Source organism: Rattus norvegicus, chromosome 17 (genome assembly GCF_036323735.1).
Source record: "Rattus norvegicus strain BN/NHsdMcwi chromosome 17, GRCr8, whole genome shotgun sequence".
Taxonomy (NCBI): Eukaryota; Metazoa; Chordata; class Mammalia; order Rodentia; family Muridae; genus Rattus; species Rattus norvegicus.
In genome coordinates, this window is record NC_086035.1 from 9922171 (window position 1) to 9940767 (window position 18597).

The window sequence follows — 18597 nt, forward strand, 5'->3', positions numbered from 1 at the left end:
TGGATCTCTATGAGTTCCAGGTCAGCCTGGTCTACACAAGGAATTCCAAGCCAGCCAAGATTACACTGTGAGACCATCTCATAAACAACAGTGATTCAGTAGGACTCAGGAGACAGAGACAGGAAGACCGGGAGTTCAAGGTTATCCTTAACTGCATACAGTCTGGTCTAACCAGTGAGGACTTACAGACGAGCTCTGGCTACACTGTGACTCTAAGGTTCAGTACCCAGGAGTTTTCTCTCGGAGGTGTTCCTGAAGACACTGTGCAGGGCTGCTGCGTCTTCAGTACTGACAGGAGTGTTCCATGAAACAGTGTGGACATCCGGCTCAGGCACCAGGCTGTAGGGGTCTGTTTGGGTGGGGGAAGCTAGATAACTTGAACTGTAGTAATGTATGACACCTGCCTAGGCAGGCGGCAATAGTGTATCAGGGTCAAGGTCTCAGTGAACACTGGCTTTTGTTGTGGCGTACAGCTGGTTGTTGTGATACTGTTGCAAATATGATTTCTTCCCCACAACTCTACAATAGCCCTTTATTACAGATGGAGACCCAAGGCCAGGTTATCAGCTGAAGGTCACCCATGTATGGTAACACTATCTAGGCAACTATTGTTGCCCGATTCTCTGGCCACCGCTGTGATTCTGCTCTGGGAACGAGAGACTAATCATGGGCTGTGGCTTGGGTGGTGGGAGGAGAGGCAGGTGACCTCATTAGAGGCTTCAGCTGTGCCTTAGACCTTGGGTCCAAGTACACCAGGCTGCTCTCTGTGCCCAACCCAGCAAAGCAGGTGAACCCAGGACTTCTTCCCTGCTCTATGGCATGGTCAGCAGCTCTGAGTCATTACTCTGGCTGCCAGAAAAGTGGACAAAGGCTAGACCATTACACATCTGCATAAACCTGATAAAGCTGGAATATTTGCCCATAGCCTCCTGCCAATCTGCTACCAAGACAGCCTGGGAATTCCATTAGGCTCTGGGCTGTGACGGCCCAGGTCTGGATGAGACTCATGTCCAATGTCAGTTTCAGGAGATGGGAAGTAGAAACTGGGGTGAAGAGCCAAAGATGACCAGAGTCCTAAGGCTGGCCCACAACCTACCGCCTTAGGTTCTCAGGTCACCTCAAGCCCTCCTCGCCTGGAAACTGCACATGAGGACAGGCTCCAATTCATAGAAATGTTGTAGTCTTGTAATGTCTGAGAGCACCAAGCATGGCAAGCCACAGAGCAAAGTTCGAATGAGTAACAACCAGTATACACCAAAGTCCTTTGTAGTCCCCGTGTTAGTGTGTGCTTTCAAAAAAGAAAGTCTTAGGGGTTGGGGATTTAGCTCAGAGGTAGAGCGCTTGCCTAGCAAGCGCAAGGCCCTGGGTTCGGTCCCCAGCTCCGAAAAAAAAAAAGTCTTTGAGCATCATGGGGCAAGCCTTTAATGGTGCACACCTTTAATCCTGGCACTAGGAAGGCAGAGACAGATGGATATATTTGAGTTCTTGGCCAACCTGGTCTACATGGCGAGTTCCAGGACAGACAAGGCTATAAAGAAAGGCCCTGTCCTTTTTTTTTTTTTTTTTTTTTAACAGATTTATTTATTTCCTTTATATATTTGAGTACACTGTAGCTATCTTCAGACACACCAGGAGAGGGCATCAAATCCCATTACGGATGGTTGTGAGCCACCATGTGGTTGCTGGGAATTGAACTCGGGACCTCTGGAAGAGCAGTCAGTGCTCTTAACGGCTGGAAACCCTGTCTTAAAACAAACAAAACAAAACCAGAGAAGCGTCCTGTTCTTGAGTGTTCTGTACACCCTCTGTGCCCAGAAACTGGTCAAGGTGAAATCTAGTGGTTGCGTGTCTCTGACACTGCCTTAGGGGTAACCCGTAGAGCCTAGGCTGAAGGAGGTTCCTTGGTGGAGTGTAATGCGTTTACGCCTTCATTCCCCAAGCTCCAAGATCTCGCAGTTGGCAGGTACAAAATCTTTTCCGTGCCTGTACAGTGAGGGTAGCAACCCTTAGAAACAAGTTTCCAGCCCACATCTGGCTTCACACCCTAGACCCCCTTCCAGGGACACATCCCCTTTAAAGCGCTCTTGTTAGGAGGAAGCCAACGAAGGGAGGCGTTAAAGATCCAGTTAACGCTGAGGACAACAAACCACAGAGCAGCCAACCAAATCTTCAGCTGAGTTCCTGGAGCCCTTGGGGGAAACCCCCAGGGCTTGGTCTGCAGGAACTACAACTTCCGGCGTGCTCGGCTGCACGGCCCGCTGGGAGTTGTAGTCCTCACCGGCCCGCTTCCCGCGCGGTTAAGGAACGGCCCAGGCAGGATCTACCCCCCTCCTCTCGTCTCTGGGGTCTATGTCCTCTGAAGTGTCCTTGAAAGGCCACAGAGTCGTATTTAACTTATTTAACAGAAGAAATACAGCCCGCACTCATGCCGGGTCACCGAGGCACTGATAGCGCGACGGTTCTACGCGCATCGCCCGCGCCTCGCGGGTCGCGCCAAGGGGAAGTGTCCCGACGCCCCGCCCCACCCTCCCCCAGCCTGCGATGGTGCGGCCCGATAGGTCCATTGTGCGCCGCGGGGAGAGACGACGTTCAGCTCCTGGGTTTCGCCAGCGACGAGGGGGCGTGTCCAGATTCCCCGTTCCCGACTTTCCCCGCTCGGCGTTGGTGAGGCCCGACTCGCCCATTGTGCACACCAAGCGGGGAGTTCACTGAGGGGGCGTGTCCGGACGCCCCGCCCAAGTCCTCCCCCTCACAGCGATGGTACGGCCCGACCGGCCCATTGCTCTCAGTGAGGCGGGGTAGAACATTCAGCTCTGGCGCGTCGTCCCCGCGGTCCCGGGAAGGTAGTGTGCCCAGACGCTCCGCCCTCTAACCCCTCTCTACGATGGTGTGGCCCGACAAGCCCATCGCGCGCATTGGGGATGGGGGAGGCGGCGAGCAGGGTCGTCGCCACTGGGAGGTTCCACTGCGGGCGCAGGGGGAGGGCCGCGGCCGGCGGCTTGCGAGCCGCAGCCGGAGCCGGACCGGGCTGCCCCGGGAGCAACGCGCCGCTGCCTATTCGGGGTGGAGCCCAGCCGTGGCCCCAGGTAACGCCCGGGCGCGGGCCGCTGTAGACGCGGCGGGAGGTGCGGGAGCTTCGGTGAGGCCTTGCCGGCCCTAGTCGTCGCTTCGGCCGGTCCGCTTGGTTCAAGTGCTAGGGCGCCGAGCTGGACGAGTTCCTGCGCGCTCTGCGCTCGGATGGTGGGACTCCAGCGAGGATCCTGTGCCCTGTGGCCCCGTGAGGGTCCCTAACATTTTAACCTTTGGCAGCCAGAGTAACTGGAGGTCCAGGGAACAGAACAACACTGACACAGGGCCATCACTGCATTCGCGATGTCCGAACCCCGGGGGGGGGTCGGGTAGGTTTGCATCTTGCCCAGTCGCAAAGCTTTTGCTGTCTGAGCCCCAGCTTGAGGGGAGCCGGTGCTGGGGACCAGGGAAGGAAAGAATCGAGGGGTGATACGTAAAATTCAAGGAAGTGGGGTATTGGGCCTTACCGACACTGCACTCCTGTAGCCCCAGTTTTCTTCTCAGTGGAATAGTGCTCTCCTACCCGACTGCAGACTGAGCGATCCCAGTGGTGAGGTGCATGCAGTGTCCGGGTGAATGAGAAAAAAGCCCCCCGCCCCCACCCCCACCATACACACAAGGTTCACACATCCCACTGCAGATAGAGCCAGGGAATCGCACCAGTACACCGAGATCTGAGGAGGTAGGTACAGGTACTCTCACCCCTTGGACAAACAGCCTCAGGGAGGTTAGGGAAGACTTCAAGGTCACAGCCCCCGAGAGTCTAAGCAGTCTACATGTAACCTTTAGTGTAGTAACGTTCAGCGGGTGAATGGTACCTCAGTTATTAGTGTTGTCATCGACCCCATTTTACAGATGAGAGCTGAGGTAAAGAGAAGATAACCTACCCAGTGTCGAAGCTGATTGGTGCTCTCGTGAGCACAAGACCCAGAACATATCTAGCTGCACGTACCCCCACTGTGTGCTCCTTGCCCATCTGCACAAATGGTCCAGTATTTGGAGAAGCAACGCTTGGGGTTCATCCTTGCCCAAAGCAGAGAGGATGTAGAACAGGGCCTGTTAACGCTCTCCCGGGTGTCTGAGGCTCTGGGCTCCAGTCTGATGCTTGGTAGTATTTTGAGAGACCTGAGTCCCGAGGTCTGTGTTGTGTGTCCCAATGTTCCAGTTGCATGTTTTCTTAGTTTGGGGAGGGTACTGTGTCCCACCTCTACGGAGGAAGATTTGAGGGGCCAAGGAAGAAGGAAGCAAATACTTCCTCACTCAGAGAGGGGGAGGCAGCCAGTCTTCAGGCTCGGATGGTAGATGGGAACCCTGGCTGGGCAGGGCCCCACTAGGAAAACAGTGCTGGCACCTTCTCCCTGCCTCAGCTTGCCAGAGTCCTGCTCATGGGCAGATGAGGCCTGGAGGAGGAGGCTGGAATGCCGCAGCCAGTGCTTAGCCCTCCAGCTCCCGTCTGTGTGCTCTCAAGCCACTTGCTAGATCCTACGCCTCTCTGTGGTCTCCTTTTACCTGATGTCTTCGCAGTCTCAGAAATGTGTATGGGTCGTCTGTCACCTCAGTGGTCTCTTCTGTGAAGTGGGGCAAATACTAGCATCTAGCTCCTAGCTCACTGGGAGAAGATCAGGGTGTGAGACCTGAGGAAGTTCTACAAAACCCCTTAGCACTTGCCGGAACAGAGGCAGCAACCCCATCTGTGCTTTCTGCAATTCACTGGGCTACCCTTCTGGGTTCTGTGGTGAGGGCAGTTACTTCCTCTCTGAGAGTAAACAGTACCTGCCAACCGGGGGATGGGCTATTACACACAGTAGGTGTAAAGGCCACACCTCACAGGGAATGGGCAGCGATGAGGAAGAAGCACACACTGAAGAGGGCCACACTGGGGTTCCAAAGCATAGGACTTTAAAGAAAAGTCTAGATTTCTGGTTTCTGTTGGAAATTTAGAAAACTTGGTAAAAGTCTCTTCCCTTCTGCCCATAAATTTTGCATGTGGCAGGAAGGATCTTCAGATTTGGAGGAGGTGGTTTTGGCGGCTGTTCCCGGGGAGAGATTGACTGAGGGCTTCCAAGGCCGGGCCCAGAGAGATCAACAAGAGGGCCCCGAATGGGAAAAGATGAAGGGACTGCCTAGCCAGCTATGGACAACCTAGAGCTTCTTTGAGTATTTGTGGCCCAGTGGGAGCCAGGTCCCAGATGAGTGTGGACCCTGCTAGGACCTGCAGGGTGACCACACGGAGATAGCACCTGTTGAGATGCGGCCTGATCATGGCTCTTTGGGTCTGGGAAGCCAACGCAAACCTATCAGGTCAGGAAAGGTAGGTACAAGGTGTCTAGCTTTGTGTAGAGCTTGACCAAGAATCTGCCAGATGTCAGCATGTGAAGACATATTAGACAGAAAAAATTATACCCAGGCCAGGCGTGGGTTCAAAAGCCCATAACTGGACTGTAGATGGAGGGTGAGTTTGTGTGTTTTATGGGTACACATGTGGGCTGATATGTGGAGGTCAACCCTGGATGTCATGTCATTCCTTAGGCAGTGTCCATCCTTTTTAAAGATGGGTGTGGAACTAACCAATTAGTGTAGACTGGCTCGGTAGGCAGCAAGCCACAGGAATCCATGTTTATTTTCATGTGTGGCAGGGATTGAACTCAGACCCTCAAGCTTGCTTGGCAAGTACTATCTCCCTAATTGTCCAGAGGGTGGCTTTCCAGGAAAAGAAATTAGTAATCTGTGCTTGTGCAAGTCCCTTCCCTTATGCAGTCCTCAGCCTTACCCATACCTGGGTTAGTGCTGATGCCTGCTTCTAGTGAAAGCTGATTTCAGTGTACTTAGAAGGTGAGCCCCTTCATCCAGGAGATTACTGAGTGAGACAGTGACTGCAAGGGTTTTGTGTGATTTGTTCACACAAAGTGAAGGTCAGGGTCCCATCAGCCCTTGTAAAAGAGGAGGTGGGAATGGAACTTTGAAGGAAGGAGGAATTGATTTGTAGACTAGGAAAGGCTCCTCCAACAGAAGGGGCCAGGCTCAGCTGACAGAAGGAGCACCATCATGGTGCAAGAAGCACTTAGAAGAGATGAGCCCAGAAGATGGGCAGAGTGACCATATTAAAGTCACCTCCAGGTAGGAGCAGCAGGCAAGTAGATCTAGGTGTCTTTGAATGTGGGCAGGATTTCTAGGTGCTTGTAATTGGTGGAGATGAAGTTGAAGGAGACAGGAGAATTGAGGAGCCAACAAAGAACATCATTGTGCGTGTCCATGTCAGTTCATACACATTTGTGGGAAATAGAGTGCCATTCTGAGTATTGTCTGTGCCACTGCGTCATTTCCCTGAAGTCCCGTTGCTCAGAGATCTACAATTGTCCCCCGGTACCTTGCCATCATGCTGCTGGCTACACATCCATAGTGCAATTAGTTGGCTAAAGGGTGTTCTGAGCTATAGGCCAGACCCCCAGTTTTCTTCCAGGTTCTTTCCATTGGTTACTTTTCCTGAGGAGAGATTTACATTGTAAGAGAAAGTTTTTAATGCCTTAAAATTGGGCTTAAAGGACTGGAGAAGTATTTCAGCAGTTAAGAGCACTTGGTGCTCTTCCAGAGGACCAGGGTTCAATTCCCAGCACTTATATCAATTGACTCAAACTATCTTTAACTCCAGTTCTCAGAGGTCCAATGAGAACCATCTGGCCCTTACAGGCACTGCATACATGTTGTACAAACATACAGTCAAATATATTCATACATATACATAAAATGATAAAATCCTTTAAAAATAGGCCTAAGATAAATTGTTTTATAGGTTTTGGGCAGTTTTTTTCAGTGGGTTGTACGGTCTAAAGTTTGTATTTTGAGACAAGATTCCTGTGTAGCTCTAGCTGTCCTGGAACTCAGTGTGTAGATCAGGATGGCCTCTAACTTAGAGGCTATCTGCCTCCGACTCTCAGTTTCTGGGAATAAAGGCATGGGCCATTACACCCAGCTCTGTCTAGAATTTTTTTTTATAGAATTCATTTTTAAATGTACTGGTGTTTTGCCTGCGTGTATGTCTGTGTGAGGGTGTCAGATCCCCTGGATTTACAGACAGTTGTGAACTGCCATGTGGGTGCTGGGAACTGAACCCTGGTCCTCTGGAGAGTAACTAGTGCTCTTAATTACTGAACCATCTCTCCAGCCCTCTGTCTAGAATTTTTAAAAGCAAATGCACAGTTACCAAATTTAAAAATCTAAACCAGGAGTGGTGGTATATGCCTGTAATTTCAGCTCTTGGGGAAGATCAAGAGTTTGAAGCTGCCTGAGATACAGGAGACTATGTTTATAAACAAACAAAAACAACAGTAAACAAAGAAAATAGAAAATGCCCTCCCGAACAGGTGCACCCTAATGACAATTCCTGTATCATTTCAGGATACTGTATGTAGATACAATATCCAGTTGAAATTAATAATACTGTTACATCCTATTAGCAAATTAGTTTGATTTTTTTAGTATTTGAGATTATGGGATACATCTACAAAATACAGAGTGTCACCAGTCTGTAGCCACAGAGGTTTAACAAATGTTGCCATTTTCTACTGACACCTTGTTCTAGGTTGGTGGGCGCTGGAAGAATCCAGTTACTACAGACCATCCTAGTAGACATGAGTGCTTTAGGTAATGCAGATAGATGCAGAAGCTTATATAATCGGTGCAGACACCATACCCCACTTTGTACGTTTGCCTGGAGGACAGTCTAAGGGGAGACCGATGTCTGCTCCATCTCTTCTCTCAGCTGTGTTTCCTGGTGTGTGATACTTTGTTGTTTGTCTTTTGAAGACAAGGTCTCTGTAGCTATGTAGACCAGTCTGTTCTCGAACTCACATTGATCCACCGGTCCTGGTGGAGTGACTCTCCTCTAGGGTATAGTGGACTCCTTGTCATAATCCCTAGGCTCACACGTGTTGGGAGGCATAGAGAACTAAAGTGCAGAAACTTCCCTGGGTTTGGTACAAGGGATTCCAGCTCTTCCTACTACTGCTGAACTAGAGTCTCTCCACCCCTTTTCCCGGGCCGCGCTGGAGGCGGGGTGGCGAAATGTTTCTGTGACGTCATCATACGCAGGACCAATCCCCCTGCCCGGGAGACGTTAAATCATTTGCATGGGACCTCAGCCATTGGTCTCTTCAGCCATCTGGGTTGTCCCAGCTTTTTAAAGGCGCCGCGAAACGGAACAGAAAACGAGAGTCGAGAGGCGAGGTGAGCTATGAGGTCATCGCAGGCCTGCAGGGCTCGGGAGTGACGTCATCTCCGGGAAGTGTGCTTGCTGGGCTGAGAGCGGTCTTCTCACCTCGGCTGCCTGAGAGGCTGCGTGCCCCACAAAGGCCGCGGCCCTAAGAAGGTAACCATGACATGTTAGTGCGCGCCGCCGCCCGGGCACCTGAGGTCGTGCCCCTTTTCACCTGCAACCTGGCCTTGGGGGTTTTGAAGTATGAGGTGGGGGCGAAGAGGCTTTTTTAGCCAGCCTTTCAAGATGGCGACCCGCTAGTCACGTGCCGTCCGCAGGACCCGATTGGCCGACGCGCGGGGTGGGGCGGGGCCTGCGGGGCGGGGCGGGTGCCGGCTCCAGCCGCTACTGTTTGCTTGAGCGTCCTGGCGCGCCCCCGCGAGCCGCCTCCCGCGCTGCGCGCCTCCGCCGCTCCGAATGTTGTGAATCAAAACGTGGGGCTGGTTCCATCCGGCCGCCGCGGACAGTTCTTAAAGGGCCAGCCCTCGGAGAGCACAGCTGCGTCCTGCGCCGCCCTTCTCTCGGGCCCGGGCTGGGGAGGCGGAAGACAGAGCAGGCTCGCGAAGGAGCGGGCGCTTCACCGTCCGCACCCCGCATCGCGAACAAAGGAGCCCGCGTGTGGTCGGACGGCTGCCGGTGAGTCGGGCCAGGCCTCTAACTTCTGTCCCGCACCCCGGAACTACGGCTCCCTCGGGGACGCGTTGTTGTTTGCCGGCCTCGTAGGCGTCGATTCTGAGCTGCGGGAGTGGTGGGGCACAGTGGCCGGGCCCCTGGGGCAGGTGCTGCCTGCGGCTACCTAGTTCGGGCCCGGCCGCTTCTCTGCCTTGCGGAGCGCTGCGGTGGAGGGGAAGGAGCTACCCCCCTCCCCCTGCAGCCGCCACTTCCTTTGTTGTTGCTTTTGTCTCACGCCGAGCACATGGTCCGGGATCCGCGGCTCTTAAAGTCACAGCGCTCTAGCCCCAGCGCTGCTGCCTGGCCTCTTCCCTCAGTGTTCCTCCGAGTGCGGCATTACGGAGTAAGAGGAGAACAACGGAGGCCCCTCCTGGGACGTGTGCGAGCTTCGGCCCCATCCTCAGGGAGGGGGTAGCTTTGAAAGACTGCTGGAGCCCCACTGCCTGTGTCTGGCCTGCTTTTGGGAGGCACCTTATCCTCTAGGACTTTGTTTTCTTCCCCTATAATGTGAACACCTGGTTTCTTGTCTCTGCCTTTTTAGGGGCGCCCTGGGGAGATCTCAGTCCTTGCTTAAACTTATTGTAAATAAGGCTTAGCAGAAACTAAAGGAGTTCTTTAACCAAGGTCACCCAGGGAGTTTAAACTGGCCAAGGTGTGGTGGTTCCACCCTAAATCGGCCTCCTCGGCCTTTGTAGGAGTTAGGAAGCTACTGTTTAGTGGGAGGTACAGCTAAGCAAGCAAGTAGGGAAGGGGAGCTTGATTCCCGCCATAGCCTGATTTTGCTGACCGAGGGAGCATATCTTTCTGCAAGCAGACCTTACTCGGGAGTCAGAATACGTACTTGACCAGCAGGGGTGTGGACCCATGAGGGCAAGATCAGACTTAAGGAGTTTACACAAACTTCATAGAGAATACAGTGAAAGAGAGGTGAGGAAAAGCAGTGTTGCTGGTTGACCTTGAGTGTTGATTGGTCTAGCTCAGTTACTCTTGCCTCGCCAGGACGGCTACTCACACTCCCATCTCCCACGTGGTCTTGAGGTGTTCTGTGGTTTTTCCTCCGACCACTGTCATTGAGAGGACTGGGGCTTTACAAAGTCTGCACCAGGGAACCAGCCAAAGAATCAGTTGTGTTCCCCGTGAGGTTTCAGTAACTGGAATGGATGTGTCACCTCTTTACCCCTTTAGTTTCTGGCAGGAGTTCGAGAACCACCTTTCCTTCCTGGGGTGCACAGCTAGGGCAGCATGCATCTGCCTCTTTCAATACTTGTGTCTGCATAGGGTTGGGGTGCAGGACAGGAAAATCTGTCCTCCTTTCTAGTGACAATGCACACACTACAGCTGGCATTCCCTTGAGGTTGCCTTTTCCCTTGCCTTTGGAGTGGCCTTTGATGGTTCCCTAAGACGAACCTAAGAGGTTGTTCCCATTTTTACAAAGGAGCTCTCTGAGGTTCAGGGGGTGGAAGCAGTGGGCAGAAGACCCTGGCACAGTTGGGGATGTTTGTTGGGGGATGCTGTTACCGTTGGCCCCATTGCTCCCACTAGATGCCCTGCTAGCTGCTAGTTTGGGGTAGGCCAGGCATCTTGTCTCAGGTATTCTGGTCTTCGTCACCCTTATTTGTACCTGACCTGGAATCCCCAAATCGAGGACCTCTGTGTACAGGTATCTCGGAGAGAAAGCCCATTTTCTGACTCTGTGGGGGGTAGGGGGGTGGGGGTGGGGGCGAATGCTTTAGTCTTATTTCAGAGACTAGGATTTGTAATCTCCCAATGTTTACTCTGACAACACCCGGTCATTGATGCCAGACTGTGTGCTTTTACATACATACAGTAAAGGCTTTCTTCAGTGAATCCCACCCCTGCTGAGTGCCTGAACCTGAACAGGTCAGTGACAGAAATGAATCCAGGTGGTGTACCCCAGGCCTGTGGCCTTGGCTAGGCACTGTTGGGTAATGTGGAGAAAGCACTCTCCTGTTCAGATTGAAGAGTTGGGGCCCAAACTTGGGTAGAGGCAATGGTTCTTGTGATGTTTGCAGGGATGACTGAGGTGCTTAACTGACACAACGCTCCCTTGCTGTGTCAGCAGGTGGCAGCATTTGGACATCAGATGGCCGTAGGTTTGTTGGCTGAGAAAGAGTGGAAAGACCACCTTGTGACAGTGATGGCAGACGGCTGGCTGGTCCAATGTGATGCTCTTCAGTGTCCCAGGGCCCAGTGGGTTTCAGCATGTTCCTTGCCAAGGCTTCATCCTGACTCTGAGTTAGTTGCAGAAGCCTGAGTGAGATTGGAGACCCTGCCCTGACCCACCCTTGGGTCTGCCTGGGGTTACAGGACGTGGGCATATACCAGGCCTGGCATACTGCCAGCCGCAAACTCCTTTCCCAGTCCCTGTGAAGCCGTGAGGTGACCTTCCCCATGAGCAGCAGGCTGTAGAGACAGGCTTAAAGTCGCCCAATTCCTAGCTTTGCCATGTGGAACATAGGACAGTGAGTCTCTCTGCTAAAAGCTTTCCTTAATTAGTGGAGTCACCGAGTGTGCATTAGAGGGAAGGGCTCAGGAGAAAGAGAACCACGTCTGGCCTCAGCCAAGTCCCGAGAGTGGGAAGCAGGTCAGACTGCCTTATATAGCCTGTTAGAGGGAAGTCGAGTCCCAGGTCACTTTGGAGTTCCTCTTCAGCCAGCCACATGAAAGGGAAACCTGAAGCTCCCCCAACCCCAAAAGCTGCAGCTGCCTAGTCAGCCCCTGTCATGCGGCAGCGAAGGAGCTTTTCTCTAGCCTGCCCCTCACTCGAGCCAGCCGGCCCTGAAGCACACTAGTCTGGTCTCTGAATTTACCATAGTCTAAGGAGATTTGATCCCATTTCCCAGAACAGGAAACCAAGACTAGCGTGTTAGCGTTAGATCCCAGGCTTCAGAGAGGGATGGACCTGTCCTGTCCGGGTTTTATCCATTTCCCAGTTCTTAATTATACAAGCAACTGGATTTTTCTATCCCTCCACATCTTTCTCTAATTGCCTCCTAGGGTTGTGAGCCCCGGTCCAGCCCCTCCATCTCCCTGCCCTCCTGATGAGGCCATGGGCTCTGGCAGTGACTAAGTGGCCGCCCTCTGCCCCCGTGGGTCACTGTCGAGTCTCTACGAGACCTAGCAGCAGCCCAGGCCAGCTCTGGGGAAGGTAAGAAGTCGTCTCCATCTCTAGTTCAAGGGCAGCAAGTTTGGCTTGGGTTCAAGGGCAGAGGGGTGGGTCAAGGCCCTGAGCTACTTGGCTTCCTAGTGTGGGTTATGACCCTGGCTTCCCTCCGTGAATTATAAATGAGTGGTGCCCCTCTATCCTATTGGGGCTCCTCTGTGTGGTACAGCCTTGGCCACGAGGGCCCCCTGGCCAGCCCACCTGCCCAGAATGAGCGCTTACCCTCCCAGCAGCTGCTGCCCCGACCGCCACACCTCTCTGTAGAGGAGCACCGAGCTTCAGAAGCTCCTGCCGGCAGGAGCCCCCGAATGCTGCACCCAGCCACCCAGCAGAGCCCGTTCATGGTTGATCTCCACGACCAGGTAAGTAGGACATCTCGTACCTCACCCGTTAGCCCCAACTTATCTCTACAAGGCTGGTCTAAGGAGTAGAGGTAGCAAAGATGACTCCATCTTACCGTGCTTGGCATATGTTATCCTATGATGTGGATGGAGAAACTAGGTTCCAGAAAGGGGAGGGGCTTCTTCCCCAGGTTTTCTCCCTCCTGTTTTCTGGTGCTCTCTCCACAGGTGCACCAGGGACCTGTCCCTCTGTCCTACACAGTCACCACAGTGACAACCCAAGGCTTCCCTTTGCCTGCAAGCCAACATATCCCTGGCTGCAGTGCCCAGCAGCTCCCAGCATGCTCCGTGATGTTCAGTGGGCAGCACTACCCCCTCTGCTGCCTCCCGCCTCCGGTGAGTGAATGCTTTCTTCTGCCCAGGTACATGCTACACTACACTGTCCCTTCCAGCAGATGTGGTCACAAGCACCCTTAGGAACTGACCTAGGTGCCTATGCAGTACATTAGCTTGGCCTTGTGGCCCTGGCCCTTTCCAGAGCTCTGTGTGTGTGTGTGTGTGTGTGTGTGTGTGTGTGTGTGTCCATTTCCAGAGCTCTGTGTGTGTGTGTGTGTGTGTATGTCCATTTCCAGAGCTCTGTGTGTGTGTGTGTGTGTGTGTGTGTCCATTTCCAGAGCTCTGTGTGTGTGTGTGTGTGTGTGTGTGTGTGTCCATCCGTGTGTGGGGTTTAAGGCAGTGTGGGTTGAGGGACTGTTGCTGCCCACAGTGGCAGAGGTGCGGTAGTGGTGGTCATCCTGTGACATACAACCTGCCTGTGTCCTCTAGAGCAAGGCTGGGGTTGAGAGGTGCTAGAGCCTCTCGTTTGGGCACACGTGAGAACCTTTAGCTGGATGGTGTTCCCTGGCCTTTGTGGCAAGCATGGGCCCAGCTTCTCTGCCTCTCTCAGCAGCTGATCCAGGCGTGCACCATGCAGCAGCTCCCCGTGCCCTACCACACCTACCCCCACCTCATCTCCAGTGACCACTACATCCTTCACCCCCCACCACCGGCCCCGCCGCCCCAACCTACCCACATGGCCCCGCTTGGGCAGTTTGTATCCCTGCAGACCCAGCACCCACGTATGGTAAGTCTGGGGGCCGGAGAGGGTGCAGGGTGGGAAGACTAGGACTGGTTATGGCCAGCTGGCTGACCAGCCCTTCCGTGCCCAGCCCCTGCAGCGGCTGGACAATGAGATGGACCTTCGAGGAGATCAGCACCCCTTGGGTAGCTTTACTTACTCCACCTCTGCCACTGGCCCCACCTTGTCGCCTTCAGTGCCCCTTCACTACCTACCCCATGATCCACTGCACCAGGAGCTGTCCTTTGGTGTTGTAAGTGGCCGCCCTATCCCCCAGGCCGGGCTGGGGGGAGCAGACAGGCCTGCAGTTGACCTGCACTTGGGTCCCCTATTTGCAGCCATATTCCCACATGATGCCACGAAGACTGAGCACACAAAGATACCGCCTGCAACAGCCGCTGCCACCACCCCCACCGCCGCCTCCACCATCGTATTACCCAAGCTTCCTCCCCTACTTCCTGTAAGTGCCAGCATGACTGCCCTGGAGCCATTGGGCCTTGTCTTCTAGGGGCCTCCTCCATAGTACACACAGCAGTCATCCTTGCCCCTCTGCCGGTGCCTGGAACAAATCCAGGATCCCGAGCTTGCACTGTGCAGACTCTGCACTGTGCACAGGGTGGAGTGAGGGTCCCTTTGGACTACCTCTGCTGACCTGCACTCTGGGACTCCCTCCCTGTCTAGTTCAATGCTGCCAATGTCACCAACCACCGTGGGCCCTACCATCAGCCTGGACCTGGATGTGGATGACGTGGAGATGGAGAACTATGAGGTCTGTAGAGCCCGTGCCGGGGGTAGGGTTGGGGACTCGAGCCTCGGGCGCTGCTGACCCTCCCTTGCCTGGCTCTAGGCTCTCCTGAACCTGGCTGAGAGGCTAGGAGATGCCAAGCCCCGAGGCCTCACCAAAGCAGACATAGAGCAGCTGCCGTCATACCGCTTTAACCCTGACAGTCACCAGTCTGAGCAGACGCTGTGAGTGTCGCACTGAGACCCTTGGGAGGGCACTCAGCTGTCAGTGTGGGGTGACACTAAGCTCCTCTTCAGGTGTGTGGTCTGCTTCAGTGACTTCGAGGTGCGGCAGCTGCTCCGAGTTCTCCCCTGCAACCACGAGTTCCATGCCAAGTGTGTTGACAAGTGGTTGAAGGTAAGGTGGCCTGGCTCCTGGGCGTCTCCCGTGGGCAGGTATGGAGGAGTGTGTCCAAGTCGAATAGGTGGGGGTGGGGAGGTCACACAAGAGTGGGGTCTGACGTGTGGGTGTTCCTCTCAGGCCAACCGGACCTGTCCCATTTGCCGGGCGGATGCCTCCGAGGTGCCCAGGGAGGCCGAGTGAGGCTCCACAGCCACCACAAGAGCCCTGCCCAAAGCTCCGGAGACGGGTGGGGGGAAGCAGGGAGTGGCCCAGGGAGAACTGTAAGGGAGGGGCCAGGCCTGTCAGCGTTCCCACCTGCTACTCCAGAGCTGGTGCCAGGGTCAGCCCTGGAGAAGCCCCTGCAATAAGCCCCTGCGTTTGCCAAGCTCCAAAGACTCCTTCCCCCGTCTGCCTGCCTGCCTGCCTGCCTGCCCGCCCGCCATGGAGCTGTCTGAGTGTCCCCAACTCAGTCTGCCTCCTAGTTACCCCTGGGTCCTTCTTCCTGCTGGCTCTGGGAGGCAGGAGTCCATTGCCTGAGTGTGGTGGCTGGTGTGATTCCTCAGGCCCCAAAACGGGCCAAGGAATGGCCGCCCTGGGTCAACTGGTCTCTTGTACTGAAGTGAAGTGTTCCTTCCCTGCCCTAGTGTCCTGCCAGGTGTGTGGGCAGAGAGTAGCCAGAGACATTTCCTCAGTTCTCCTGTTTAACTCCAGACAGACTTAGGCAGTCAGCTCTGCCGCTGTGCGGGGTGGGTCTGACCCCCAGGACCCTTACTTACCCCAGGCACAGCACTCTAGCCCCCCTCCAGGCTGGAGAGTGTCCCAGCCAGGCTCCATGAGCAAGTGGGAAGGGGCTCCAACGGATACGTTGTGTTCTGCAGTAGCCGAGCCACGATCTGGGCATGTCCTTGTGTTTCTGGTGGCTACCCCTTCACCAGTGACAATGTCAGACCCATGCTCGATCTTCCCCTCTGTCGTTTTGCATGAATGTGAGGAACAGCAGTTTTTGTTTATTCATTTGGCCCAAAATTGCGTGTAGGGTGTGGATATTTAAGAGGTGTTTGGTTTTTATTATCTTGTTTTCCCTTTGGTGTAATAGGAGTGGGGGCATAGGGACCGACCAGGACCAAATGCCCATGGGGCAGGGTAGGGTCAGGTTGTGCCACACCAGTCCTCCTCATGAGTGTGCGGCTGGGACTGCGCTGGGTGGCTGGAAGTCACAGGGCAGAGTTGGGGGGTCTGTGCTCAGCTGATAACTGCCATGCACTGTACTGCACATGTCCCTAGAGCCTCCCGGGACCGGCTGCTTTTCAGGGCATCTCCTCTCCAGCCAGGGCCTGTGTCCCACCTGCCTGGGTGAGTCTCCTAGCAATCCGGTGAGGACAGGGATCAGGGAGGGTGTGAACCTCCACCTGGGGGCCCCTCCCAGCCTGATTCCTGCCCTCCAAGGTCTGGAGGAGGCTGTGTTCCTTACCCTCCCTCCAGGTCCCTTCCCTTTCCCTTCCTACCGCCAACCAACTGGGGTTGCTGCCCGGAGTGAAGGAACCGCGTGTGGGGCCGGCACATCCTAGCAGGCAGCCATTGGCGCCTGCTGCCTCAGGGATGCTCCAACCACCCTCCTTCTCACAGCAGCCCTGGCTCCCTGCCTCCCGCCCCAGCCTGCCAGGGCCCCATTGGCCTGCTCCCATCCCACAAGAACCCAAAGTCTTACTGTATATAACTCCAGGTGATGTTTCTATATTTATAGCAGTGTTGAAAATCCACGTGTTTTACACAGAGAACCACCTTCTCCAACCCCCATCCCTTCCTCACCCCAAAAAAGGTTTTCAAACCCTTGTGGTTCCTGGGGCAGCGGAATCGGCTCATGGATTGTGTCGGCTGCGGTGAGGATTCCAACAAGCAGCTACTAGGGGGGAATACACCTTTTCTTTTTAATCATTTAAGAAGATTTATGAAGCAATTACTTAGGATGTTTGTGATTTGCCGACCTTGCTGTAGATGCCATGTTACCAATGATCTCCTGTGGTGGGGGCTGGCATTGTTTACTCTTTATTTACCAACTTCTGGCCTAGGCATGACAGTGGGCACCTTCCCCAGCACTGCTGGGCCAGCGCCTGTGTTCTGTGTTAGAAGGTTTATATATATATAACTGAACACACACACGCACACATATATAAACACACGTGATTTGGGGGCCCTGTTCCTTGCACATCTTACAGTTACCTCATTTTTCCCATGTATGTATTTGAGAAAATGCTAATATATAGAGACAAATGGTTCTTAAAGCTTAAATGTGTGGTTTTTCCATCCCATTGGACTCACATTGGTTTGTAGCATTTATCATAACTAGTATGTTGTACTATATATGTGTATACATTTAACATAACTAGTATGTTGTACTATATATGTGTATACTGATTGAAATTTTTAACAGATTTGTACTTTTTTTAAAATGAAAGTTGCTAGTTCTGCTTGACCAAGTAGTGCAATCATTATTTTTTTTAATATTGTTGCTGATTTCAGAGGGATATTCACTAATAAATGTATGATGAATACAAGTGCTGCCCAAGCTGCCTCTAGCCCCTGCGTCCTTTCTGTAGGAGAAGTGGGGGGGACCTGGGGACTGGGGTGGTGCTCAGTGGGGCAGTGGACCAGGAACTGAGCAGCACTGACCGGACATAGCGGCCTCGTGGAATTGGATTCTATGGGCAAGTTACAAGATTGCGTCTGACACCTGTTGTGGTGGCCCACGCACACCCGTAGGATTCGCTATAGGAGGCAGAGGCAAAAGGATCACAAGTTTGGGGCCAGCCTGGGCTACACATTTTTTTTTTTTTTTAAGTTTCCATCTAACTAGTTTGGGAAGGGGCATCTTTTACTAGTCCTGACTTCTAAATTCTTGGCATACATCTCATGTAGCCCGGGCTGGCCTCAGGTTCAAGTCTGTAGTTGAGGATGAACTGGAGTCTCCTGAACCTTAGGCTTCTGTCTCTCAAGTGCTGGAACAATGTCCCCTCACACAGGCCCTGACATTGAAGTTCTGAGGGAGTGGGCTGCATGCAGTGGGGCGGTACCATGTGCCGCCTGGCATGTGCCAAGCCCTGGACCTCATCCCCAACATGATGGGAAAACAAAACCCTGAGGTAGAGAGTTCAGACTGGATCAGGGTATAGTCCGATTCTGTATTTCTCCAAAAGGGAAAACCTCAGTTTACCTTAGTTAGACATTAGACAACTCTGGCTGCAGACTGAACCTCAGTTAATCTAGTCTCTTAGTTCAACATGGTTGGCCAGGCCACAACCTGAGAAAGACCTGTGTACTTCTTGTCTCTGGCCTCTGCTCCAGAGGGGCTTCATCTTATCTCCATGGTGACACTGGGTACTGGGCTTCAGGAGAGAGCATGCCAAAGAGGGGTAACCTGTGTGATGCTCCTAATCAGAGCTCTAGTCAGGTGCTTGTGTAGTTCGGATCATTTGAGGGAGAGGGGAAGGAGGGAGGATCAGCTGAGGTGTTTCCACAGTGAAGAAGTCCATTAGGAAGTATCAGTTCATACAGGAATAGGGAGGGCTCTGCTCAGCTAACGGGCCTTGCTCTGACCTGTGCCACCAGTCTCCAGAGTTGATTCTCAAGGCTGCATATTCTGTATTTGCTTTGGCGCAGCTGCACACCCTTGCAGCAGGCCAGGACATGGTAGACTATGTATTGGCAGCAGCCGAGTCGCCAGGCTCTAGAGCAATAAAAATCCAAAGTGAGGTGGGGAATGGGTTTTTAGAAGCTAGCAATAAATACATGGAAAAAATATATTGAGACAGCATTAACATGTCCTAAGCTAGTCTCCAA

At 53.5% G+C, this 18597-nt stretch overlaps 1 protein-coding gene across 10 annotated transcripts; it reads left to right on the top strand.

The window, feature by feature from the left end:
- Positions 1–2929: 2929 nt before the first annotated feature.
- Positions 2930–17326, top strand: Rnf44 (ring finger protein 44). Of its 10 annotated transcripts, none has more exons than XM_006253634.5 (11): positions 2930–3086; positions 12011–12161; positions 12346–12538; positions 12746–12913; positions 13464–13640; positions 13726–13887; positions 13973–14094; positions 14316–14403; positions 14482–14603; positions 14676–14775; positions 14899–17326. In XM_006253634.5, exons 2-11 carry the CDS (start codon positions 12055–12057, stop codon positions 14959–14961), a joined length of 1302 nt encoding a protein of 433 aa, XP_006253696.1. In that variant the 5' UTR covers positions 2930–3086; positions 12011–12054; the 3' UTR covers positions 14962–17326. The 10 variants fall into 10 exon arrangements, with proteins under 10 accessions (XP_006253696.1, XP_017456083.1, NP_001019966.1 ...); XM_017600594.3 differs by having other exon boundaries at positions 13467–13640; NM_001024795.1 differs by lacking the exon at positions 2930–3086 and adding an exon at positions 8205–8434 and having other exon boundaries at positions 12407–12538; positions 13467–13640; positions 14899–15146.
- Positions 17327–18597: the final 1271 nt, after the last annotated feature.

Excerpts from the sequence above, each read along its gene's own strand:
- Rnf44 (XM_006253634.5), top strand. The coding sequence starts at position 12,055 with ATGAGGCCATGGGCTCTGGCAGTGACTAAGTGGCCGCCCTCTGCCCCC. Across the intron at positions 14,604-14,675 it reads CACCAGTCTGAGCAGACGCT|GTGTGTGGTCTGCTTCAGTG; the intron begins GTGAGTGTCGCA and ends GCTCCTCTTCAG. Across the intron at positions 14,776-14,898 it reads GTGTTGACAAGTGGTTGAAG|GCCAACCGGACCTGTCCCAT; the intron begins GTAAGGTGGCCT and ends TGTTCCTCTCAG.